This window comes from Nyctereutes procyonoides, unplaced genomic scaffold (assembly GCF_905146905.1).
Source record: "Nyctereutes procyonoides isolate TBG_1078 unplaced genomic scaffold, NYPRO_anot_genome, whole genome shotgun sequence".
Classification (NCBI taxonomy): Eukaryota; Metazoa; Chordata; class Mammalia; order Carnivora; family Canidae; genus Nyctereutes; species Nyctereutes procyonoides.
The window spans coordinates 11,395,999-11,419,593 of NW_026575141.1; the positions used below are offsets into that span (position 1 = coordinate 11,395,999).

At 35.3% G+C, this 23,595-nt stretch overlaps 1 protein-coding gene across 5 annotated transcripts in view; it reads left to right on the top strand.

Annotated features, from left to right (window-relative positions):
* The first annotated feature begins 350 nt into the window (after positions 1 to 350).
* Positions 351 to 23,595, top strand: part of RUNDC3B (RUN domain containing 3B) — a 145,413-nt gene continuing 122,168 nt past the window's right edge. For all 5 annotated transcript variants that reach the window (XR_008662074.1, XM_055307285.1, XM_055307284.1 and 2 more), the window contains exons 1-2: positions 351 to 484; positions 20,304 to 20,419. Coding sequence is in view for 4 of the 5 variants with exons in the window: in XM_055307285.1 (XP_055163260.1) it covers positions 351 to 484; positions 20,304 to 20,419 (250 nt within the window). In the remaining variant the exon portion in view is untranslated. The remainder of the gene's footprint in view (positions 485 to 20,303; positions 20,420 to 23,595) is intronic.

The following is a 23,595-nucleotide window of genomic DNA, read 5'->3' on the forward strand; positions in this document are numbered from 1 at the left end:
CCGCCGGGGAGCGCCCGACGCCGCCCGGCACGCGCAGCCCGGCGGCCGGCGGCGCGCGCGAGGGCGGGGGAGGCGCGTGCGTGTGTGTCCCTGTGCGTGTGCGTGTGTGTGTGCGTGTGTGCGTGTGTGCGTGTGTGTGCGCGGCGCTCGGGTGCGGGGCGCCAGCCGCCAGTGCCCGGGTGCGAGTTCCCGCGTGGTCTCCCACACCCCCGGTCGGTCCCCGCTCCCGCCCCCGCCCCCGCCCCCCTCAGGGCCCCCACGGTCGCAAAACGAGCAAGAGCCTTGGGGAGCAGGTGTGGGGGGGCGGGAGGGGTCGCGGCAGACAAAAGGGGCGCGGGGGTCAGCCCGCCATGGCCACCCGGAGCCTGGGGGGCCTGAGCGGGAGCCGCGGCGGGGGCGGCGGCGGCGGCGGCGGCGGCGGCAAGAAGAGCCTGAGCGCCCGCAACGCTGCGGTGGAGAGGAGGAACCTCATCACCGTGTGCAGGTACGGCGCGGCCCGCGGCGAGGGGCGGCGGCGCCGAGGGCTTGGGGCGAGCGCGCGGGCCCCCGGGGGCCCCGCACAAAGGGGGGGCTGCGGCCGGAGCGTCTGCCGCACGGGCGTGTCCGCGGGCGCGGGCGCCGGGAGAGGGGCCGGGGCCGGGGCCGGGGCCGGGGTCGGGCCGGGGCCGGGGCCGGGGCCGGGCGCCTCCAGGCCGCCCACTTTCCGTCAGCTTCGGCGCTGGAACCCCGGGAGGGTGAGGCGCGGGGCGGGGCGGGGGAGGGTTGGTTCTGAGCGCGCCTTGTAGTGTCCGAGGAAGGGAGGAGGGCAGGACCGACCGGCTGCTTCGCCGAGGGCCCATGAGCTGTCAGCCGGCTTTTGGTAAAGTCGTCGTTAGTGTGGTCGTCTACTGTGTTGCCCCTGTTTTTGCGTCCTGTCTTTGTTTTGGCTTCTGTACGCAAATATTCAGTTATTTCATTGCCCCGGCATTGAATGTCTACTACCAGCCTGCCCCGCGCGCCGCGCTGTGCGTGTGTGTGCGTGTGCGTGTGTGTGTGCGTGTGTGTGTGTGGCGTGTGTGTGTGTGTGTGTGTGCGCGCGTGTGTGCGTGTGTGTGTGTGTGTGTGTGTTCTCTCTCCACTTTTAGATCGCGGTGCTAGTGCAGTTTCTGCACTTGTTCCTGGGAGCGGGACTTGTGGAGGACCCCAAGTCTTCGTGTCAGTGATCCGTTCCACGTCTTGCCTTCCCTCAAAGGTTTTCTAATTATGAGTGTAATATTCCTTTACACTACAATAATATGGAAACATAAAAGGAATAATTATGCGCATCTGTATTCAGAGATAACTGATTTTTCACCAAACATCTCGGCAGCAACCATCGATAATCTTCCAGGAATTAAAGAGTGATGACACCTTTCCCTCCTTTTCAGGTTCTCTGCATTTCTTCTTGTTTAAAAGTGTGCCTAGCATCTGAGGTAGCATACAGATACTTCTATTAGGACTTATATTCAGTAACTTTGAGCGAGTTTTTTTTTTTTTAACCTGGACTATTACAGATGTTTGTCTAAATAGCAGGAAGACCTGTCTGTCTCACCAACTGTAAGCACTTGGACCTATAAACAGTAAAATAATGTGGACTTGGTTTAATTTACCATTTGTGCTGTCGAGGATGCAACTTTTTGAGGAAGACAGGTATTACATTTTTTTTGATCCAGGAATTTTTTTTTTTTTTTAGTTAGGAAAATAGAACAGTAAGCAAGGCTAATTTATCTTATTTTATATATATTAAAAATTATTGGTTTTTTTTTTAAGACAATCATCTCAAGCAGGCTCCAGCCATGCTTCTTGGAGTAATGCATTTCATTAAAGCTCCCTCAGTTAAACTTTGCAGGGCAGCTTTTTGCAATTGTCTTTAAAAAAAATTATTCACACTATAGCATCTTATGTTCAGTTAATATTTATTGAATGAATAAATTCAGTAATGGGTAGTCTTACTTTTCCTTCTCCATTTTTGTCCAGGATGATTTTAGGTTACTTGATGTTCATCTGCTTCCTCATCAGAGGCAGGCCAGAAGAAAGGACTTGTATCTCAACCTTATTTAAATGACATTTTAAGTTATGTTTAAGAAATTTCGGTCAAATCACACTGATTGGTGTGGACAGCTGTCTAAGCTCACTGTATTCTCATTAATTTTATTCGCATAATTATTGGTTTCTATTGCAGAATGAATGTAATAAGTACTGACCTTATTTTATTTTATTTTTTTTATTTATTTTTTTTCTGACATTAGTTTACACATAAATTTTGTATCGTAGCTAAAGTAAATTTCGATTTCTGGCTTAGATTTCAATTTGTGTATGTATTTGTGTGGACTTACTACTAAGGCTGTTCTTCCATGTATGAAGAGTTGATGGTTTATATAAATTATCATCCATCTCAGTAGTAATGGGATCTGTTTGTTAGGCTTTGTCTAAAAGGCTTTTACTTTTTGGAAAAAAGTCATTCTAGGCCATTTGTGTGTTTAAAGTAGCCCTGCTTAAACAAATCAATATTTATGCATTTATGTTTCTTTGCCTTTCAGAGTTACCAAATTGTGGTATCTCACCCTTGTCTCTTAACGAATTCATTTCTAAATTTTTATATATCAAATTAGAGGTGATTTGATATTTAAGTTGGAAAGAAATTGGTTTAGAGTTTGAGTTCTAAGTTTACTCTGTCATTAACTGGTTGTATATCCTTTAACAAGCCACACAAACACCTCATCTAGTTTTCACATCTGTAAAATCATCTTGGCCTAAATTTTTAGTAACCTTCAATAACACCCTTAAAACTAATAATAGACTTCAAATAAAATGTGTTGACACTTTCTTAGAATTTCTCCAAATATGACAGGGTAATGGTAGATATATGTTTAATGGTAGCTAGATGAATATGTGCATTTTTCTCTCTAAGCAGAAACATTCTGGACTATGTTCCATTTTATGTTTCTCTACTGATGTTCTAGAAAACTTGTGAACAGTTTACCAAAGCAAATCAAAACAAAAATTCTCCCCCACCATGTATCCTTCTGTATCTCTAATGTTTATACAATAATGTTTTTCCTTACCCCTTAACAACGTGGGCATATTCTCAGCTTAGTTTTAAAGTCTTATTATATAATTACACAATTTTTTTACATTTAAAGCCTTGTACAAGAACAGTATTGTTATGGTGTCAAAGTTTCAAAGTGGGTTGCTTGATTAGGTAAGATAGGATGTGAATTGAATTGAATTTTGATTCATTGTGATTATGTATATAATTATTTTATCTCTCGTTTTTGTTCTATTGACCATTTATGTATGGTAGCCTTAAAAATACTTGTATGGTACTTAGTAGGTACTATTTTATCATGCTTTTTTACGGATTGTGGTAGAAAAAAAATAGGTCATTTGAGGCCTCTGAATATTCCACACTCAACTCCAAAATATTCATAGACTGATTTTGGCTCTGTGTACCGACTAGTATTTTCCCTGCATGTTCTTTACATTAAGAAGTTTGAAAATTAATTTTTTAAAGTCTTGCAGGCTTTTTGTTAAGCTCTGTTTTTCATCCGTAAAAAGTCAGGTACATTAGTCATTTTTCCTGTCATTTTCTTTTCAATTTTTATTTATTTATGATAGTCACAGAGAGAGAGAGAGAGAGAGAGAGAGAGAGAGAGAGAGAGAGAGAGAGAGGCAGAGACACAGGCAGAGGGAGAAGCAGGCTCCATGCACTGGGAGCCCAACGTGGGACTCGATCCCAGGTCTCCAGGATCGCACCCTGGGCCAAAGGCAGGTGCTAAACTGCTGCGCCACCCAGGGATCCCATTTTTTCTGTCATTTTTTAAGCTTCATGTTTTATTGAAAAACTTACATATTCCTTTGATTTTTACTTTTGTTGACAAAGACAATTAGAAATTCTCTTTCTGAGGGTTAACATTGTTTTAAAAGAAAGTTTACAGTACTATATATATGTATACAGTTTATAGATTTTAACTATATACTGCATAACAGATTTTAGAATAATATTTGCTAAACTTTTCATCAATACCTTAAGAGAAACTACTCACATAGTCATAATCTTCTTGTTTTGTGGCTGGAAAGGATTAACAGCCATTTCAGGAGAAAGAGTGATGAGTGGAGACAAATGATGGTTTTCAAAATTAAAGTACTTCTAATAGGCTTTACATAGTTTTTCTTGGTTTTGTGTGGGTAAAGATATTATTTCATAATTTGAATGTTATTTCAAGTAACAGTAGGGCCTTATGTTTTCCAGTGTAGTCAGGGAATGAGGTGCTCCTATTTCTCTATGTTATAAATGTTTGAGTTAAGCTTAAAATCCTCCCATCAGCTACAGTGCTTTCTCTACTTAGCATTAGTTGTGGAGTGCAATCTTCTGTATAAATGAAGCTTATAATTTAAGTGTTCACGTTAAAGCTACAATAAATAATACTACTTAAAACATTTTGGGTGAACTACTTTTAAAAATGGATTACATGTTTCCCTACCTTCTTTAAAAGATTCTCTAAAGAATAATATAATCTTTTTTGAGGATTTTACTCTAAATCTGTTTCTGTGAATATGCCCTGGTGCTGTGGCTCCCCTTGAGGACTCTTGAGATGCATAGAGCTTTTTGCTATGTGGTCCCAGAAGATTGTGTTTGAATTTTTTTTGTGTGCCTTTGCATTCTGCTGTTGCTTCCTACCAAGTTATCTGTTATTTCTTACAACTCTACCTATTTCCAGCAGCTGTTTCCTCTGTGCTTCTTATCCTCACTTGTTTATTACAATTGGCTGTGAACTAGGAAAGCAGATAAGTAAATTTATCATGTGTTAAAATAAAAAGGCAACCAGAGGCCTCAGTTGAATAAATGAGCATTAGCACTCTGAGCTTAACATTATAGTTGATGAATAATCAGAAAAAAAAAAGTCTGTTCCTATGTTTGAACTCTGTGGGTGAACCTGCAGGTATGTAAAATGTTAGTATGATTGGCAGTATTATCTTTTAAATAACTTTGAATTCAGTGACTTTACTTTCTTTGTTACTGTTTCTTTGCGTATGCCTCATGAGACTGTTCATACCTTGGCCACAGTGATTGTATTTTTGGCTAAAGCTCTTTTAGTCATACTCTGTGTGGCAGAACTTTGGTTTTGGTCTCTGATTAACATGTTTAGTTGTATTCTTTTAGAGCAGGTTCAGTATTATTTCTAAGGATTGTTTAGAGCCCTGATAGTAGGTTCACGATGGAGGTAGCATGATCATCTTTTCAGCTATTAGGCTTGGATAACCTTCTCAGCGTTCAGAGAAGGTGATTATCTCTTCCCCTAGCTAAAATGGGTTTATACTCAACTTAGGGAGAATAGCTGTCCTCCACACATTCAGCTTCACTGCTTATCTTAACTCCACTGTGGATTGATAAATGTCGGAAGCTCTGTTGAAAGATAGGATATTCAAGGGGGAATATGTGAAGCTTATCCACTCTTACATGTTTAAAAGATGTATCTCTGAGTTGGTCCAGATCATCAGAAAGCAGCTGGGTACATAGACAGCATTGCTTCACAAGCTCCTGTCAACAGTTGCTTTTTCACAATTGTGCATTGGTAAGTTTCCATCAGTCTGTATTGTGAGTGATCAGAAGAAGCAGTCACAAAAGGTCTTGGAGTTGCTGTCAGGAACGTTGTTTATTATGTCAAGAAGTGTCATCTTTTTGTGAAGATTGCTATGAGAAATATTTTAGTGCCAAGGATTGTATCTCTAGGCAGTTGGTTTATTTATATCTACTGGACACAAATGTGTTAACTGACAACTTCTTTTTTACACAGCTTTAGAAATTTTAGTGTTAAATCTGTGGCCAAGCAGATTTATAAAGGATATATAAAACATGAGAGTAATGCATTTAGCTTTATTCTTAGCTTTACTTTGCTTCCACATTTTTCATTTAAATTATTACTGACTTATAATCTGCATACAGAGAGTACACATAGCATAAGCCTACAGGTCAGTGAATTTTTGCAAAGAAGACACTACATTGTAACTAGCACTCAGGTCAAGGAAAAGAACATTACCCTTCATGTATTTAAATATTCTGAATTTTTTCTCAAAAGTATTTATAGTTTTCAATATATATATACACCTTTTTTAAAGTTTTTATATTTTTATATTGTAACAGATGATTAAATTTTTACATTTCCTTTTTTGCTGATATATAGGCATATAATCAACCTTTTAAAATATTTGTCTCATAATGTAGTAATCTTACCATATTTACTTATTAATTCTAACAGATTTTCTGCAGTTTTTTTTTTTTTTCAAAGTTTGAACACGGTTATGTCATCTACTTGTTTAAAACATAATGCCGTTGTTTTCTTGTGTTCCTGCACTGGCTAGGACCAGAGGATTGCTGAAAACATTAAATATTTTACCATGAAGTAGATGTTTGCCATCAAATGTTTTTGTCTATCAGAGTAAACATAATTTCTCTTCCTTATTTTCTGTTTATGTAGTGAATTATATTGGTTGACTTTTGAAGGTTAAACTACTCTGGAATAAAAACTCTTGGTTGTGCTATATCATCTTATATTATCTTTTTTATGTATCTTTGCATTCAATGAGTTAATATTCCATTTGGGATTTTTGTATGTATGTTCACGGAAGAGGTTTATCTGTAATTGTTCTTTCTTACAGTGTCCTTGTTTAGTTTTGTCATTAAGATTATCTGACCTTATAAAGCAAGTTGGGAAGTATCCTTCAGTAGAATAATTTGTATAACATTAGATATTTCTTAAACTTTTGAAAGAATGCACCAGGGAAGACATCTGAACTGCTAATTGTCTTTGTGGGAAGTCTTTAAGTAACAGATTCAATTTATTTAACAGACACTGTACAATTCAGATTTCCTGTTTCTTCTTGAATCAGTCTTCAGTGAGTTCTCCATGTATATTACCACATTTATGCTTAAGATCTTTAAAATATCCCTTTCATATCTTTTTGTTGTTTAAAAAATCTATAGTAATTTTCCATTTTCTTTCATGATACTGCTAATTTCTGTTTTTCCCATTTATTTCTTGTTAGCTTATGAATTTTATGTATCTTTTCAAAAGCCAACTTTTAGCTTTGTTAATTTTCCCTGCCATACATTTATTTCTGTATTCATTGACTTCTTTATTATTTCTTTGAGTTTAAGTTCCTCTTTTTCTAATTTCTTGAGACAAGAGTTTAGATCATTGTTTTTCAGCCTTTCTTTTTTTATAAATATGCCTTTGCAATCTACAGATGTCCTTTTTTGACATTATTTTGGGATTGCTAATAAGATTTGAAATGTATCTTTATTATTAATTAGTTTAAAATGTTTTCTCATTTCCATTGGGTTTTCTTCTTTGACTCGTGGATTATTTTAACAATTTATTACTTAACTTTCAAATAGTGGAGATTTTTCCAGTTATTTTTAGATACTGGTTTTTAACTTAATTCCACTATATTTATAGAGAACATAGTCTGAAAGATTTCAGACTTTTGAAGTTTTGTTTATACTTGCTTTATGATACAACATATGGTTAATTTAGATAATATTTTATATACATTTGAAAAAATACTGTCATTGATTGCATGTTCTATATTAGTTATATTTAAGTTTAATTGTGTTATTTATACTTCTTTATCCTTACCTGTTTTTTATATGCTTAATCTGTCTAATTTTGAGAGAGATGTCTGTCACTGAAGGTACCTTTGTCTGTTTCCTCTTTTAGTTCTGTTATTTTTGCTGTCAGTATTTTGTTGCTTTATTATTGGATGTGTGTGGATGTAGAATTGTGATCTCTTGGGGTGCCTGGGTAGCTGCGGTCAGTAAAAAGAGCTGACTCTTGGTTTCAGCTCAAGTCATGATCTCAGGCTCATGAGATGGAGCCCTATGTTTGGCTCTGCTTCAGAGTCTCCCTCCCTCCTACTCATGCTCTCTCTCAAATAAGTAAATAAATCTTTTTTTTAAACACAAAATTGTGATCTCTTCCTAGGGGCTGGATCCTTTGTCACCATGAAATGTTTTTATCTTTCATACCGTTATTTTCTTAATGTCAATTTTGTCTGCTATTATTATAGTTAAGACAGCTTTCTTACAGCTAATGTTTGTATGATGTATCTTTTTCCATCCTTAACTTTCAATCTTTTTGTCCTTAAATTTAAAATGTCTCTTGTAGGCAGGATAGAATTGAGTTTTATCTCATTAGAGTATTTAGTCCATTTACATTTAATGTTATCTTATTTGGGTTTATAGCTACCATTTTATTCTTTGTTTGATGTTTACTTTTTTCTCTTTTCTTATATATCAGTGAAATATTTTTTATTTATTCCACTATTCCAGTTTTTCTCCCAATGAACTTGTTAATCATAAATTTTTTTTCTTGTTCTGTGTACATGTTGGATTCCTATCCTTTTAGCAGTTACTCTTAATTTATCACAGTGTAATATAAATTTAACTCTCACTGCTTCTCCAGTAATGTTAGAACTATTTATTCCTTCTTATCCTGGACATTTTAAGTCTACATATATGGACTTTATATTTTTTATATATATTTACACATATATTTTAAGTTGCACAAGATTCTTTTATTGCTATATTTTATTCTTGATATTTAGGCAATACACATTTGCATTTACCCACATATTTACCCTTACCATTGTTCTTCCATCAGGTTTGGAAAAATTTTGGCTACTTTTACACTCCCCAGTTTCATGTATGTTAAATTTTATCAGATTCTACTTGACTTACATTCTTTCTTTTCTGTATTTTCTCTTCTTTATTCTCTCTTTACTTCAGTTTGTATATTTTGTATGACTTCTTTTCATTAATCTTGTCTTCTGTTTCTCATCTACTGAGTAAATTAAATGAGTTTTTAATTTCAGATAGTTTTGAATTTTAATTTCTCTAATCCTCATATAAAAATACATATCTTTTTATCTATATCCATCTTTTCCTGTCTTCCATAGATCCTATTAATCAGTTATCTAAAAGTTCTGATCCCTAGTTTAGAATATTTGGATCATTTTACATCTCTTTTTATTGTGTTTTCTCTCTTCCTTTCTTTGTCATGTAGTCTTGTTTTTTGGCATATATACATTTCTTTTTACTGAATACCAGATGGTATGTATTAAATTTTTCAGCACTTTTGTTGTTCTTTGAGTGCTATTATACTTACCACTTTGTCAACCATCATGTCAGAAGTATTCATCAGAACATAACATACAGTAGAAAAAGACCACAGGTAGAGTGCACCCATCAATTTGAAGAAAATGTGACCAAGAGCTTATTAGTGCTCATGGCTCATAATATAGCATAGTGCTTACTTTTCTTACTAATGTTATCTCTTCTGGAAAGATAGAGTGGTAGCTGATCGCCTTCATTCAGTCAGGGAATGGTGCTGAATCCAGGCTGGGTTTCAACTCTGGTAAGTAGTTTATTTCCAGCATTTAGCACATAATAAGGTTTTGAACCTACTAGGCTTGGTATATTTTTTAGCACTCTTTCTCTGCTAGTCTTGAACTATTATTTGTCTTCTGGAACTACAAAGTGCTTTATTGTGTTAATCAGAGGCTTTCTGATTAGGATTTTAGTCTTCTGCTGACATAAAGTGTTTGTGGCCTTCCCAGAATTCCTTCAAAAGCTTTCCTAGTTTTTCTGTTCCCCCCTAGCACTCTTCTGTGGGAATTAGACCCTGCCATACTCAGAATTGACAGACACTTCTGGGTAAAAGCAGCAGTAGTAGTCAACCTATTTTTGAGCTTTACTCTTTCTGGAGTCTTAACTGCTCTGATTCTTAATGTTTTAGCCACCGTCCGCAGGCTTCAAACATACGATTTCTGTAGTTCCTCCCCCTTCCCCAGTTTTTCTAGCTGTACTCTGTGGGAGCACTGGTCTACCACCATTTATTTACTCCATCCACCTTAGTCTATTCCCACATTTTTCATCTTCCTCTCTAGTTTTTTTTTTTCTTTTAAGATTTTTTTTTTTTATTATTCATGAGAGTCACATGGAGAAAGGCAAAGACAGAGGCAGAGGGAGAAGCAGGCTCCCTTGTGGGGAGCCAGATTTGGGACTCTCTTCCAGGACCCCAGGATCACTCTGAGCTGAAGGCAGATGCTCAACCACTGAACCACCCAGGCATCCCTTCCTCCCCAGTTTTAATTTATGCAGCCAACTGATGGTATTTTATATGCCCCCATAAGCAATCTTAAGTCTTTTCTGGAATAGGTTATATAAATAACTATAGCACCAGTTATGCTGCTGTAATCTGATTATCTTTTTGTCTTTTACTAGAATGTGAATTTCTCAAATATTGGAATCATAGTTTATTTAGCATCTAGTTTATTTCCAGCATTTAGCACATAGTAGGCATGTTTATCAACTGAGGTAATTATATTTAGTAAAGAATAATATCAGTGCAATGGACATTTTCAAAATAAAATTGAAGGTTGAATTGAAGAATCATCATCATTTATTTTTTAAAAGTCACCCTGATGATTAATCTCTGATGATTAGTAGAGTTTCAACATGTAATAGCTTCAGCAGTAGAATTTGCTTTCTTTTGAATGGAATTACTACTCTAATTAAAATTTAATGTTGAAATGGAAAAAAATTCATCTTTCTAGTATTTTAATAATAGTTTAAGAAAAAGTGAGACTGAACTAACCAAATATATTTTTTGTTATTTCCTTATGGAGTGTACCTTAATATTCAATTTTATAGAAGCTATTTCACGAAAATAGGTAAAAAGTATAAAATGCATACTATTTTGAAAATATCTCAAAGATAGAAAATGCACATTTTTTGCATTAGATAAAAGGACATTGCCTTTTTCTCTAGTGATGGTGATTGTCCTTTGAAGAGGATAACAGTATTCCCATATATCCAAAATGTACACTTGAGTTCTTTTGTATTCCAGATATAGTCTCAAAATTAATATTAAAAATATAAATTAAAATTTTAATAATTTATAAAACAAAACATCTGTGCTTACCATCTGAGGAAAATACATTATGTCATGCATGCAGAATATCCTTTTTTGGAGAAAAAATACTAGATGAGCATTTATGACTAGTAATGAAAATTCTTTAATTGAAACAATTTCTGTTTCAATCAGATTTGTTTTATAGTTAAGCCTAATATTGCTAAAAGTCAAACCCAAATATATCTGATTTTAAAACTATACTTTCCTCTTATGTGCTTCCTTCAGTGTCTGTGGATACATAAGAACTGGTAGTAAATCATGTGTGGGTATATGTGTTTGTATTTGAGCCATAGCATCAGAAAAAATCACTTTACACACACTTGAAAATCCTGCATTTTTTCTATGCTTAGATGTTACTTAGAGAAATGCTGATGTTCCAAAAAGAAAGTGGATGTGTGCTAACACTTAGTAATTTTTGTGTAAGTTGAAACTGTATTAAATACTTTATATATCTCTTTTAATCTTTACAATAACTTAGTAATTGATTACTGACAAAACTGAGGTTCAGAGAAGTTAATTGTCTTGACAGAAACAGCTAATAGCAGAGCCAGGTTTGAGTCCAGGGCCTGATATTAAAGCCCTTGTTCTTCCTATTGCTGTACTGCTGCCATGAATAGCTAGATAGTTAACCTATGTTAAAATATGTTCCTTGAAAGTCCTAGCCTCAGCAATCAGACAACAAAAAGACATTAAAGGCATTCAAATTGGCAAAGAAGTCAAACTCTCCTTCTTTGCCAATGACATGATACTCTACATAGAAAACCCAAAAGCCTCCACCCCAAGATTGCTAGAACTCATACAGCAATTTGGTAGCGTGGCAGGATACAAAATCAATGCCCAGAAATCAATGGCATTCCTATACACTAACAATGAGACTGAAGAAAGAGAAATTAAGGAGTCAATACCATTTACAATTGCACCCAAAAGCATAAGATACCTAGGAATAAACCTAACCAAAGAGGTAAAGGATCTATACCCTCAAAACTATAGAACACGTCTGAAAGAAATTGAGGAAGACACAAAGAGATGGAAAAATATTCCATGCTCATGGATTGGCAGAATTAATATTGTGAAAATGTCAATGTTACCCAGGGCAATTTACACGTTTAATGCAATCCCTATCAAAATACCATGGACTTTCTTCAGAGAGTTAGAACAAATTATTTTAAGATTTGTGTGGAATCAGAAAAGACCCCGAATAGCCAGGGGAATTTTAAAAAAGAAAACCATAGCTGGGGGCATCACAATGCCAGATTTCAGGTTGTACTACAAAGCTGTGGTCATCAAGACAGTGTGGTACTGGCACAAAAACAGACACATAGACCAATGGAACAGAATAGAGAACCCAGAAGTGGACCCTAAACTTTGTGGTCAACTAATATTCGATAAAGGAGGAAAGACTATCCACTGGAAGAAAGACAGTCTCTTCAATAAATGGTGCTGGGAAAATTGGACATCCACATTCAGAAGAATGAAACTAGACCACTCTCTTGTACCATACACAAAGATAAACTCAAAATGGATGAAAGATCTAAATGTGAGACAAGATTCCATCAAAATCCTAGAGGAGAACACAGGCAACACCCTTTTTGAACTTGGCCACAGTAACTTCTTGCAAGATACATCCACGAAAGCAAAAGAAACAAAAGCAAAAATGAACTATTGGGACTTCATCAAGATAAGCTTTTGCACAGCAAAGGATACAGTCAACAAAACTCAAAGACAACCTACAGAATGGGAGAAGATATTTGCAAATGACATATCAGATAAAGGGCTAGTTTCCAAAATCTATAAAGAACTTATTAAACTCAACAGCAAAGAAACAAACAATCCAATCATGAAATGGGCAAAAGACATGAGGAGAAATCTCACAGAGGAAGACATAGACATGGCCAACACGCACATGAGAAAATGCTCTGCATCACTTGCCATCAGGGAAATACAAATCAAAACCACAATGAGATACCACCTCACACCAGTGAGAATGGGGAAAATTAATAAGGCAGGAAACAACAAATGTTGGAGAGGATGCGGAGAAAAGGGAAACCTCTTACACTGTTGGTGGGAATGTGAACTGGTGCAGCCACTCTGGAAAACTGTGTGGAGGTTCCTCAAAGAATTAAAAATAGACCTGCCCTACGACCCAGCAATTGCACTGTTAGGGATTTACCCCGAAGATTCAGATGCAATGAAACGCCGGGGCACCTGCACCCCGATGTTTCTAGCAGCCATGTCCACAATAGCCAAACTGTGGAAGGAGCCTCGGTGCCCATCGAAAGATGAATGGATAAAGAAGATGTGGTTTATGTATACAATGGAATATTCCTCAGCCATTAGAAACGACAAATACCCACCATTTGCTTCAACGTGAATGGAACTGGAGGGTATTATGCTGAGTGAAGTAAGTCAATCGGAGAAGGACAAACAGTGTATGTTCTCATTCATTTGGGGAATATGAATAATAGTGAAAGGGAATATAAGGGAAGGGAGAAGAAATGTGTGGGAAATATCAGAAAGGGAGACAGAGCATAAAGACTTCTAACTCTGGGAAATGAACTAGGGGTGGTGGAGGGGGAGGAGGGCGGGGGGTGGGGGTGAATGGGTGACGGGCACTGAGGGGGACACTTGATGGGATGAGCACTGGGTGTTATTCTGTATGCTGGTAAACTGAACACCAATAAAAATTAATTTATTAAAAAAATGTTCCTTGAATATTTTTGTTTGTCATTGGATAAAGAGCGGTTAGATTCCAAAAGGATATGTGGTCCAAGGGTATAAAGTATTCTTTATTAATATGATTTTAATTGGGAGTTCTTTCATATAAGAGATTTAATGAGCTATTTATATTAAGATGGGAAGTTTTCTTGGTTTGATAGCTTTCTAATTTTAGATGGGTTTTTTTTTTTTGGAAAATTTTGTTTTATCCTTAGTTTTTTTTTTTTTTTTTTTAAGATCGTGTGTGTCTAATGTTATTTTTCATGTTGGGCAATCTGTTGTCATCAATCTGCGTATATAGCAATACAAGATGTTAATTATATAGTATCTCATCCTTAAAGTACCTAAATTACAAATTCTCTTTAAGAGGAATTTTGTCAGCGCAGGTGGGAAAATATTTTAAAATACAATTTTCTCTCTCCTTTTAATTTTTACATTGAGTAAAATTTTTAGAAATAGTAAACACTATAATAAGAGAGAGAATCTTAATTTATGCATTCCAGAGAAAATGATTGGGACTTTTTAATCCTTGTGTTCCAATAAAACTTTATAAAAACTGGCAACAGGTTGGATTTGGCCTGTGGTAGTAGTGTGCAGACTCCTAGTAAAAGGGTATATATAAAAAAGTTCTTATTGTAAAAATATTAAAGTTATAGGAAAAGTGGGATACACGTGATTTTGGAGAATTCTTACTTTCATAATACTTAAAAAAAGAAGGCAAATTGCTGATTCTAAAAGATTTTTTGAGTTTCTGGTATATATGATATATATATATATCTGGTATATATATGGTTCTGTATAAAATGTGAGAAAGGAAATAAGCCATTACCCATACTGATTTACATTTTATTTGAGGTAAATTGTATCCTGTTTCCCAGTAGCCATCTCTGTGTTGACTATTTAATCACTGATTTATATTAATATGCAGAAGATAGTTACCTGTCCCTTTGGGAAAGACAACTAGCAGTAATAAACATTATAAAGAATTCTGTAATTTTGGTGTGAAATAGTGGAAAGAATTCTATCTCAGGATTTGGATACATACATTCTACTTAAAAATATCACTTATACTTTTCTGAAGTCCTTTTAGTTTTGAAATGTGATGCTTCTATGTGCTTTGGTTATCTTCAGATATAATTCTGTGGTAAAGACATATAATGGTATAGGTAAGAAAATCTGTTCTGTATGAGATTTTTTTTTAAATTTTTTTTTTATTTATTTATGATAGTCACAGAGAGAGAGAGGCAGAGACACAGGCAGAGGGAGAAGCAGGCTCCATGCACCGGGAGCCTGACGTGGGATTCGATCCCGGGTCTCCAGGATCGCGCCCCGGGCCAAAGGCAGGCGCCAAACCGCTGCGCCACCCAGGGATCCCTCTGTATGAGATTTATGGGGTTTTGTTTGTTTTTAAGAGGGAGAGGGGTGGGGGGGGCGGACAGAGGGAAAAGAAGAGAGAGAACCCTAAGAAGGCTCCACACCCAAGGCAGAGCCTGATGGGAAGCTCCATCTTACAACTCTTGAGATATGACCTGAACCCAAAACAAGAGTTGGACGTTCAACTGACTAAGCCACCCAAGTGCCCTGAAATTTATGTTTTTTGAAGTATTTTGATTATTGTAAGGGGATGTGACATATTTTTTTCCTACTTGAACACTCTGCATATATGTGAATATATATGTATATATTACTGATGTAGTGCCTTAAGTATTAAAGGTGAATTTCCAATTTTTAAGGTTTCTTTCCAATAATAATGTAGAAATTAATGAGTAATATTTTTTTATTTTGGTGTCACATTTTTACTTTTTAATTATAGTTAAAATTATGTTACAAATCTATGACTCATGGAAAGAATTCAATATAGTGTAATGAAAAAAAATTTTTTTGTAATGAACATTTTTAAAACAGTTTTGGTAACTATCTTATTTTTCTCGGTATGTTGCCAAAGAGAGAAATGATAGTTTGTGCTTTCTTAGGTTTGAAGATTTTATTCACAATCATTCTTTCCTGTTTCTGACCTAACAAAAATTTTCTTTGGGCATTGAAAGTGGAAAAGAGAATATTTTTAGACAGAGATATTTTAAAATCTGTGCTTAATTATATGACCCTTTTATGTACATTTTTGGGTTTTTAATTCTTATGTAAACGTTGTTACTTAGACTTGATTTGGTATTTTTAGGCAATTCATCAAATTGTCATTTCATTATTTTAAAGTCAGTCCTCTTCAAGAAATAGATGACTAATATTAATGTCATTATCAGGAAATAGCTCAGCATCTGTGTGATACTTTTTTAGATGTATTGAAATTCTTTTTACAGGTTTGGTTTTTATAGCACATCTTAGCTAGTTACTGTGTTATGGAGGAAAAGATTCTCATTATTTTGGCATAATGGAGCTAGCTACATGATTCTAGAGAAGTAAGTGTTGAGTGGGAAGACTTGGCTAGCTAGAAGTAAAACATGGATTCTAAGGAACGAAGTTACCTTCTGAAATTTTGATTTGTGTTGGTAGGAGAAGAATAGGCTATAAATGATGAAGCAAAGGCAGGAAACTTTCTTTTTTTTTTTCATTATCAACCTTAATGTAATAGAATATTTAAAATGCTTCCCTACCCTTAAGTATCTTTATGCTTGGAAAAAACAGAACATAAATCTAAAGGTATGCTTTAGGATATTTGGGCTTTGTTTTTATTTTAGTTTTTATTTTTATTCAAGTGTTGGATTAAAAGTAATTTAGTGCTCTGATATTCACCATTCTAGGTTTTTGTCATGCAACTAGTATCTTCTATAGGAATAGAAACTGCTGATAACATGATAAAAAGATGCATGTACTTGATTGACAACTGATGTTCTTGGTGCTACAAAAATATATGTATTAATATCCATGGCCTTTCTTCCTGTTCTATTTTACAATGTAGATAAATTGTTAGGAAATTTTGTATTATTCCTGGAGGACAATAGTGACTGAAATCTTACCAGATTGTTATGGTAGAAATAGAATATTCAAGCGTAGCTCTTTTTGATCTAGTATGTACTGTATTGTTTTTATCTTTAAGTAAAATTTTCAGTTCATTTCACTGCTGTGCATTAGTATCTTAAATGCCATAATTTTTAAAGCAGTAGATTACTTCTGCCATGAATGTTTGTGAGTCAAACTTCTATTCCATTCTACCTAATAAAGATTAGAGGTAAACATTTAAATGTTCCAAAGTTTCCTTTTATTTAGTTCCAAAGTTTCCTTTTATTTAGGTTAAAAACCAAACTAGGGGGTTTGTTTATTCATTTTAGGAACACTTCATTTTTCAATCTCATACTGAATAAGAACATTATACTTATTAAAAGTTTGCTAACGATTGACAGCATTTTTCTCATGTATTTTCAATGAGATGGACATAGGAAGAAAAACAAGTTTTCAAATCCCTTTCAATCTGGTTTATCTGTTTATCTTTTTTTTTTGTTTGTTTCTGTTCATTTACTCATGCATTATATCTGGTGTTTATCTAATTTGGCTATCTTTTAGGTACAAGAGACCACTTCATCAATGTTACTTCTTAGCTTTTCTTATTTTTTTCTGTACATAATGGCTTCCACCTATGAGTCCCATTTGTAGTTATAGATAGTATTATGCACTGAACGTTAACCCACCTCAGTCTAGGTTATTTTCCTAATCAGAGAAGACTGAAAATTATTTGAATAATTATTTTCTTAATGCTCTGAAAAATATATAATTACTACCACTCTAGTTACTTAAGAGAAGAGTTATTTCATTACATACAAAGTATGTAAGTTATTTCATTACATTTCATTATTTATTGAAAGTGGAAAAGAGAATCTTTTTATTTCATTACATAAAAAAAGTGCCTTAGAGTAGTGGTTTTCAAAGTGTGCTTTTGGACCCTTGCCCTTTCAGAGGTCCAAACGGCCAGAGTTATTTTAACAATTCTAAGACATTATTTGCCTTTTTGTTCCCATTCTTTAACAAGCGTACAGTAGGTTTTTCAGAGGCTACACGGTGTATAATATTAAAACTGATTGAATACAGAAGCAGATATGGGGATTTATTATATTCTATTCAATATAACATTAAAGATATTTGCATAGAGGTACAACAGTACTGTTCTTGCTAATTTTTTGTTGTTTTGGAAAAGATGCATTTTATAAAAATACATTATTTATGCTAACATGTAATGAATTGTTTGTGATTAATAAATGGGGCAGTCTTTACTTTGTACTGTTCAAATATGTACTATCAGTTACCACAATTTAGTTACTATCAGGTCTATACTAACACACTTCTGCTTTGACTGCCGTGGTGTATTAACTATGAGTAATTGCATAAAATGAAATTTTGTTGCTGGCACCTTAGTCTGCAAACCATTGTGCTAATAACAAATGCACATCATTATCAGTGAGCTGTCATATCACTTCTTTCTAAATCTGTCCAGCATTGGTCACTATTCAAGTGCTATTAGTTCCTGCACAGAAATGAAAACCTATAGTTGTGTTGCCTCCTTATGTCCTGGTGTTAAACCCACATGCTGTTTTACAAAATGGATAATTGAGAGTGAATTGACCAACAAAGATGAAAAAATGACAAAGACACATGAAGTGCTAACGTGGGAAATAAAATTTGAATTAAACTTAAAAGGAATTATAGAAGAAATAGTTAATCACGAGGGCACTTGGGTGGCGCAGTTGGTTAAACCTCCAACTCTCGTTTGGTTCAGGTTGTGATTTCAGGGTCCTGAAATGGAGCCCTGTGAAGTAGTCTCCTTGAGATTCTTTCTCCCTCTTCCTCTGCCCTCCTGCTGGAGCTCTTTCTCTCTCTCTCAAATAAATCAATAAATCTTAAAAAAAAATAATCATGGGAATACTGACACGGCTGCTATTCCAGGGAATTAGGTACGCAGCCAGAGGAACTTAGTGAAGGTAAATGAATTGATATAAATGAACAGAGTGGTTATGACAAAAACCAGCTTCTGGGAGAAGTGGTACTGGAAAGCCACTTCACATTCTAGGGCCTCTCAGAGATTTTCATATTTGAAACTGCAAGGGGTAAAATGTTGTAAACTGATCCAAACTTAGAAAGGAATAATTTGCTAAGGAATAGAAAGTACGCTCAGTCCATATTTTAAGTTGTACACTAAGAATGCAAGCGCTATTCAAACTACTGTTGGTAAAATTTTTTTTTTTACAAAGAAAACACTTAAATTCTCAATAGCTCTAATGTTTTAAATTATAGTGTACTATATAAATGTTTCACTGTTTTCATTCCCCTATATATTATAACCGGTGGTGAAGAGTTTTTAGGGTAGGGTTTTTGGATGTAATCATACAAACAAATATCTTTATGTTACCCTTTATACTTACCTCCTATATTTTCTGTCCTTATGAATAGTATAACCAGCCAGAGACCTAGGGAATGATTTGTACTCCTTTTCCTCCCTCATAGTTTACATTTTCTAATTATTTAACAGTTTTCATAGGCCTCCCCATTGCTTCCTTCCTCATAGATTGACCTTACTTACATGTTTCTGCACTGAAGGAATTTATATTCTAGTAAGGTAGATACTATAGATAACAGCAGTAAGATAAACTATAATTGTCTCTTAAAGGGCCATACGAACAAAATGCTTGTGCTAAGAATATGCAAGAAGATAATTCTTCATTGAAGAGGTGGCATTTGGGATCCCTGGGTGGCGCAGTGGTTTGGCGCCTGCCTTTGGCCCAGGGCGCGATCCTGGAGACCCGGGATCGAATCCCACGTCGGGCTCCCGGTGCATGGAGCCTGCTTCTCCCTCTGCCTGTGTCTCTGCCTCTCTCTCTCTCTCTGTGTGTGACTATCATAAATAAAAATTAAAAAAAAAAAGAAGAGGTGGCATTTGAGCTAAGTCTTGGAAAATGCACTGATTATGAGACAAAGTCAAAAATAGAGACAAAGACATCCTGATAAGGAAAAATATAACACACATTATAGATTTGTAATTATTCCTATTTATAAAGCTCATAAAAACTTTGGATCTGCACTACTTGCATCCTGTTTCATTCAGTTTTGTACTCTAAAACTCTTAAAAGCATTTAGGTCTGACACTTAAATTTCTTATATGCAGTATTGTAGCTTTTGAGTTTTTAGAATTCATAATTAAGGTCATTTTTTAAATTCTGATTTTATTTTATTTTTTTAAATTTTTTTAATTTATTTATGATAGTCACACACACAGAGAGAGGCAGAGACACAGGCAGAGGGAGAAGCAGGCTCCATGTACCGGGAGCCCGACATGGGATTCGATCCCGGGTCTCCAGGATCGCGCCCCGGGCCAAAGGCAGGTGCCAAACCGCTGCGCCACCCAGGGATCCCTAAATTCTGATTTTAATGCTATGAAAATAGTGAGCTACTCCTAAGTCTTATTGTGTTCAATAGACAGTAAATATATAACTGAAAGCCTGATTTTTATGTAAAATTTTCTATTCACAGAGTAAATTTGAATAGTTTTCAATATATATAATACTTAAGATTATTTTTTGTAATACTTCCCTAAATTGCTTCCTTTCCATTTTTCCTGCTTAGGTGAATGAATCAACTCTCTTTTTTTCACAGGTTTTCTGTGAAGACTCTAATTGATCGGTCCTGCTTTGAGACAATTGACGATTCTTCTCCTGAATTTAACAATTTTGCAGCTATTTTGGAACAGATTCTAAGTCACCGGCTAAAAGGTAACAGAATTAATATAAGTTTATTCTCACAACAGCTTTCTTTTTTATAAGCTTGAAATTTTAGAATCCATACAGTTTGATGTGCTTTTAGATAATAACCATATTGCATCTTGAGAAACATAAAACTGATTTTAGAATGCCTAATCTTTTGACCTATGCTTTGTCCCTGGAAATGAATTTCTGTTCTCCTATTTATGCCTGTTTCCAGGGTGCATTAAAAGTGTTGAGTGCATTAAGTGTCACATACAGGGAGCAGAGTCACTTTCCGTAAGTAATTAAAATAAAAGCTTCAATTAAAGGGTAGCTCATCTTCAGAGGCTACTAGATGGTATTTTGACCAACTTACAAAGAAGCATGCAGGCATTAAGTTTGTTTGCTTAACTTCTGTTTCATTAAACTTTGGAATCTTTGAAAAGGTTTTCTGCCATAAATAGTTAAAAGAGGTATGTGGGAAATATGCTCAAGTATGGTTTTAAAATAAATCAGTAAATATATTTACATTAGAAAGATAAATCTCTTAAAATTTAAAAGGTAAGATGGGAACTGTGGTCTCTCAGAATTATAAAATATGTTACATTAAAAATACCTGTAAAATGTAGATGATAACACCAAGAAACATTATGTAGCATAACTCTTAGTAATAAGTAAATAACTTTATTACATTAATTCCATTATCTTCCTGAAGGAAACTTGATCATCAGCTGTTTTCACTCAAGTTTTTATTATCTTTACTTTCTTCATGGTATAGTTTGAAATAAGTAATCTGCTTTGATCAGATAACTTGTGAGAATTTCAAATTTAAGCTAAAGGTAATTCTTTTATGTGGTTTTTGATGCTGAAAGCCTCAAGTTTTACTCCTGTTTAAATCAGTTGAGTAGTCTTGTGTGCCTATAATAAAGGGTTGAAATTAATTCTATGGGAAAATAAAATCTGGATTCAGTCATTCCTTTGCAATTTAAAATGGGGTCCATAAAATCACTTTTCTGTTAAAAGTTTGCTTTTCTGTTAAAAATTTGTTATTTTGCATTTAAAAAGTTATTTTTGCTGTCCTGTATTTCCTAAATTTTCTGCCATTTATGTTACCTTTTATAAGAAAATAAGTTTCTATAAAAGCAAAGGATAGGAGACTATTTTGAGATATTGTTTGGGTTACTATATTGTGTGGTGATAATACTTTAAAATTTTACATATAAAGTTATAAATAATGACTAAAAAACACATGCAACATAGTAGAAATCGATGTTCACAACTATTTTATCATAATACCTCAATTCCCTTGATTCAGTATACATTTAGCATATGATTCACTCACAAAATACATAAGCAACTATCAGCAGAAAAAAGGCCATGCTGAGATACCCGTGCTAAGTGATTGAGCAGACTCATGACCACATACATGGATCCCTCCTGCACACCAGCCTGCCCTCTTCTGAGTCCTGCCTCAGCAAAATCTAGATGATAGACCTTTAGAATTACTTAACAGTGAGTGTCATTTCTAAGAAACCAGTGAACTACCACGTTGAAAATAGAATCCCTAGTTGATTTATGGATAAGAATTCTACTACGGGGATCCCTGGGTGGCGCAGCAGTTTGGCGCCTGCCTTTGGCCCAGGGCGCGATCCTGGAGACCCGGGATTGAATCCCACATCGGGCTCCCGGTGCATGGAGCCTGCTTCTCCCTCTGCCTGTGTCTCTGCCTCTCTCTCTCTCACTGTGTGCCTGTCATAAATAAAATTAAAAAAAAAAGAATTCTACTACAGTGACTAAGACAGAATGATGATACGTTGAAATTTGTGTTAATTTTTTAAGCTAAGTAAAATTAATAATTTATGCTTTTAAAAAAAGTTCCTGTGGATTGACAAATGTGGTCACTGTGATTAGTATAGGTATGAGTCATGAAATGATCTTTAGCTTTTGGGATGAAGTATTTTAAAGACTCAGGCATTTACAGACTTCATATTATTTTAGTATTTTAGTATGTAACAAATTGCTTTTACTTATGGAGAAGTTATGATTATTTTGATGGTGTGTTCACCTAAAATTTAGTATATAACAGCTAATTTTTCCAAAGTTTCTCTTTATAGAAGTATAGATTTAAAATGTATAACTTTGTGTTTGTGAGATTTACTTTTCTATAGCTACTTTTTATTTTTTAAATATAAAGGGCATTTAGTTTAAATATGAAATCTTTCAGAGAAAGATAAAATTCACCTCCAGGCACAAAATAGGCTCTACTGACACAGGTAAAGTGGAAAACTGAAACATTTATTGATTCATTTTAAAAATCCCATTATTGAAGAGAAGGAAGCTTTTCACATGACATACATTAATCTTGTTTGGAGTTATCGCTCAATAAAATGATGATCTTAGTTTCCTGGAATATAGCTGAGAACCACAAACTAATCAAAGAATGTAGAATTCAAAGAGACCTCAGTTCATATCTTCACTAATTTTTGGATTTTTTTTTAAGTACCATCCTTCTCTCCACCCCATCTGCACCTGTCCTAATAAAAGCAGCTGTAGATGATGAGTATGTAAATGGAATGTCTTATTGAAGCAATTTGGGGAAATTGGGCATTTTATGTGTTCAGCAGCAGTTGTACCTCACCCTACAATCCATAGTGCCTCTTCAGATAGCTCCACAAATCACAGATTAAAAACTATTCTAGGCTCTCTCCTGAGGCAATCCACTCAACTATATTTGTAACTGGTGGATGTACAGTCTTTGTTTTAATACTTCTGACACATGGGAACTTAGGATAGTAAAGCAGTTCATCACATTTTGGGGCAATTTATATTGCTACAAAAATCCTACATAAATAAAGCCAACCTATCTGACTGCTTTTGTTCTATTTTCTGCCATTTTTTCCAGTTTTGAGCTTAATAAATACTAATAATTGCTATTATATAACCCTTTCTCCTCAGTCCTCCTTTTTTCTAGGTAATGTATCTCTTGCTCCTTCAATATTCTGAAACCATCACTATCTTATTTTTTTAATCACTGGTTTATTAGTATTGCTCTCAAAATCTGATACTCTGGGCTGAGTGAAGTGCTTCAGAGAGGTGAACTCAGTGTTAGTTCAGAACTTAAAATTACAATGACATTTGATTACCATATTACACTTTTGGTTTACCTTGAAATTAAGGCTATGTCCAGTCCCATAGAGTTTTAAAAA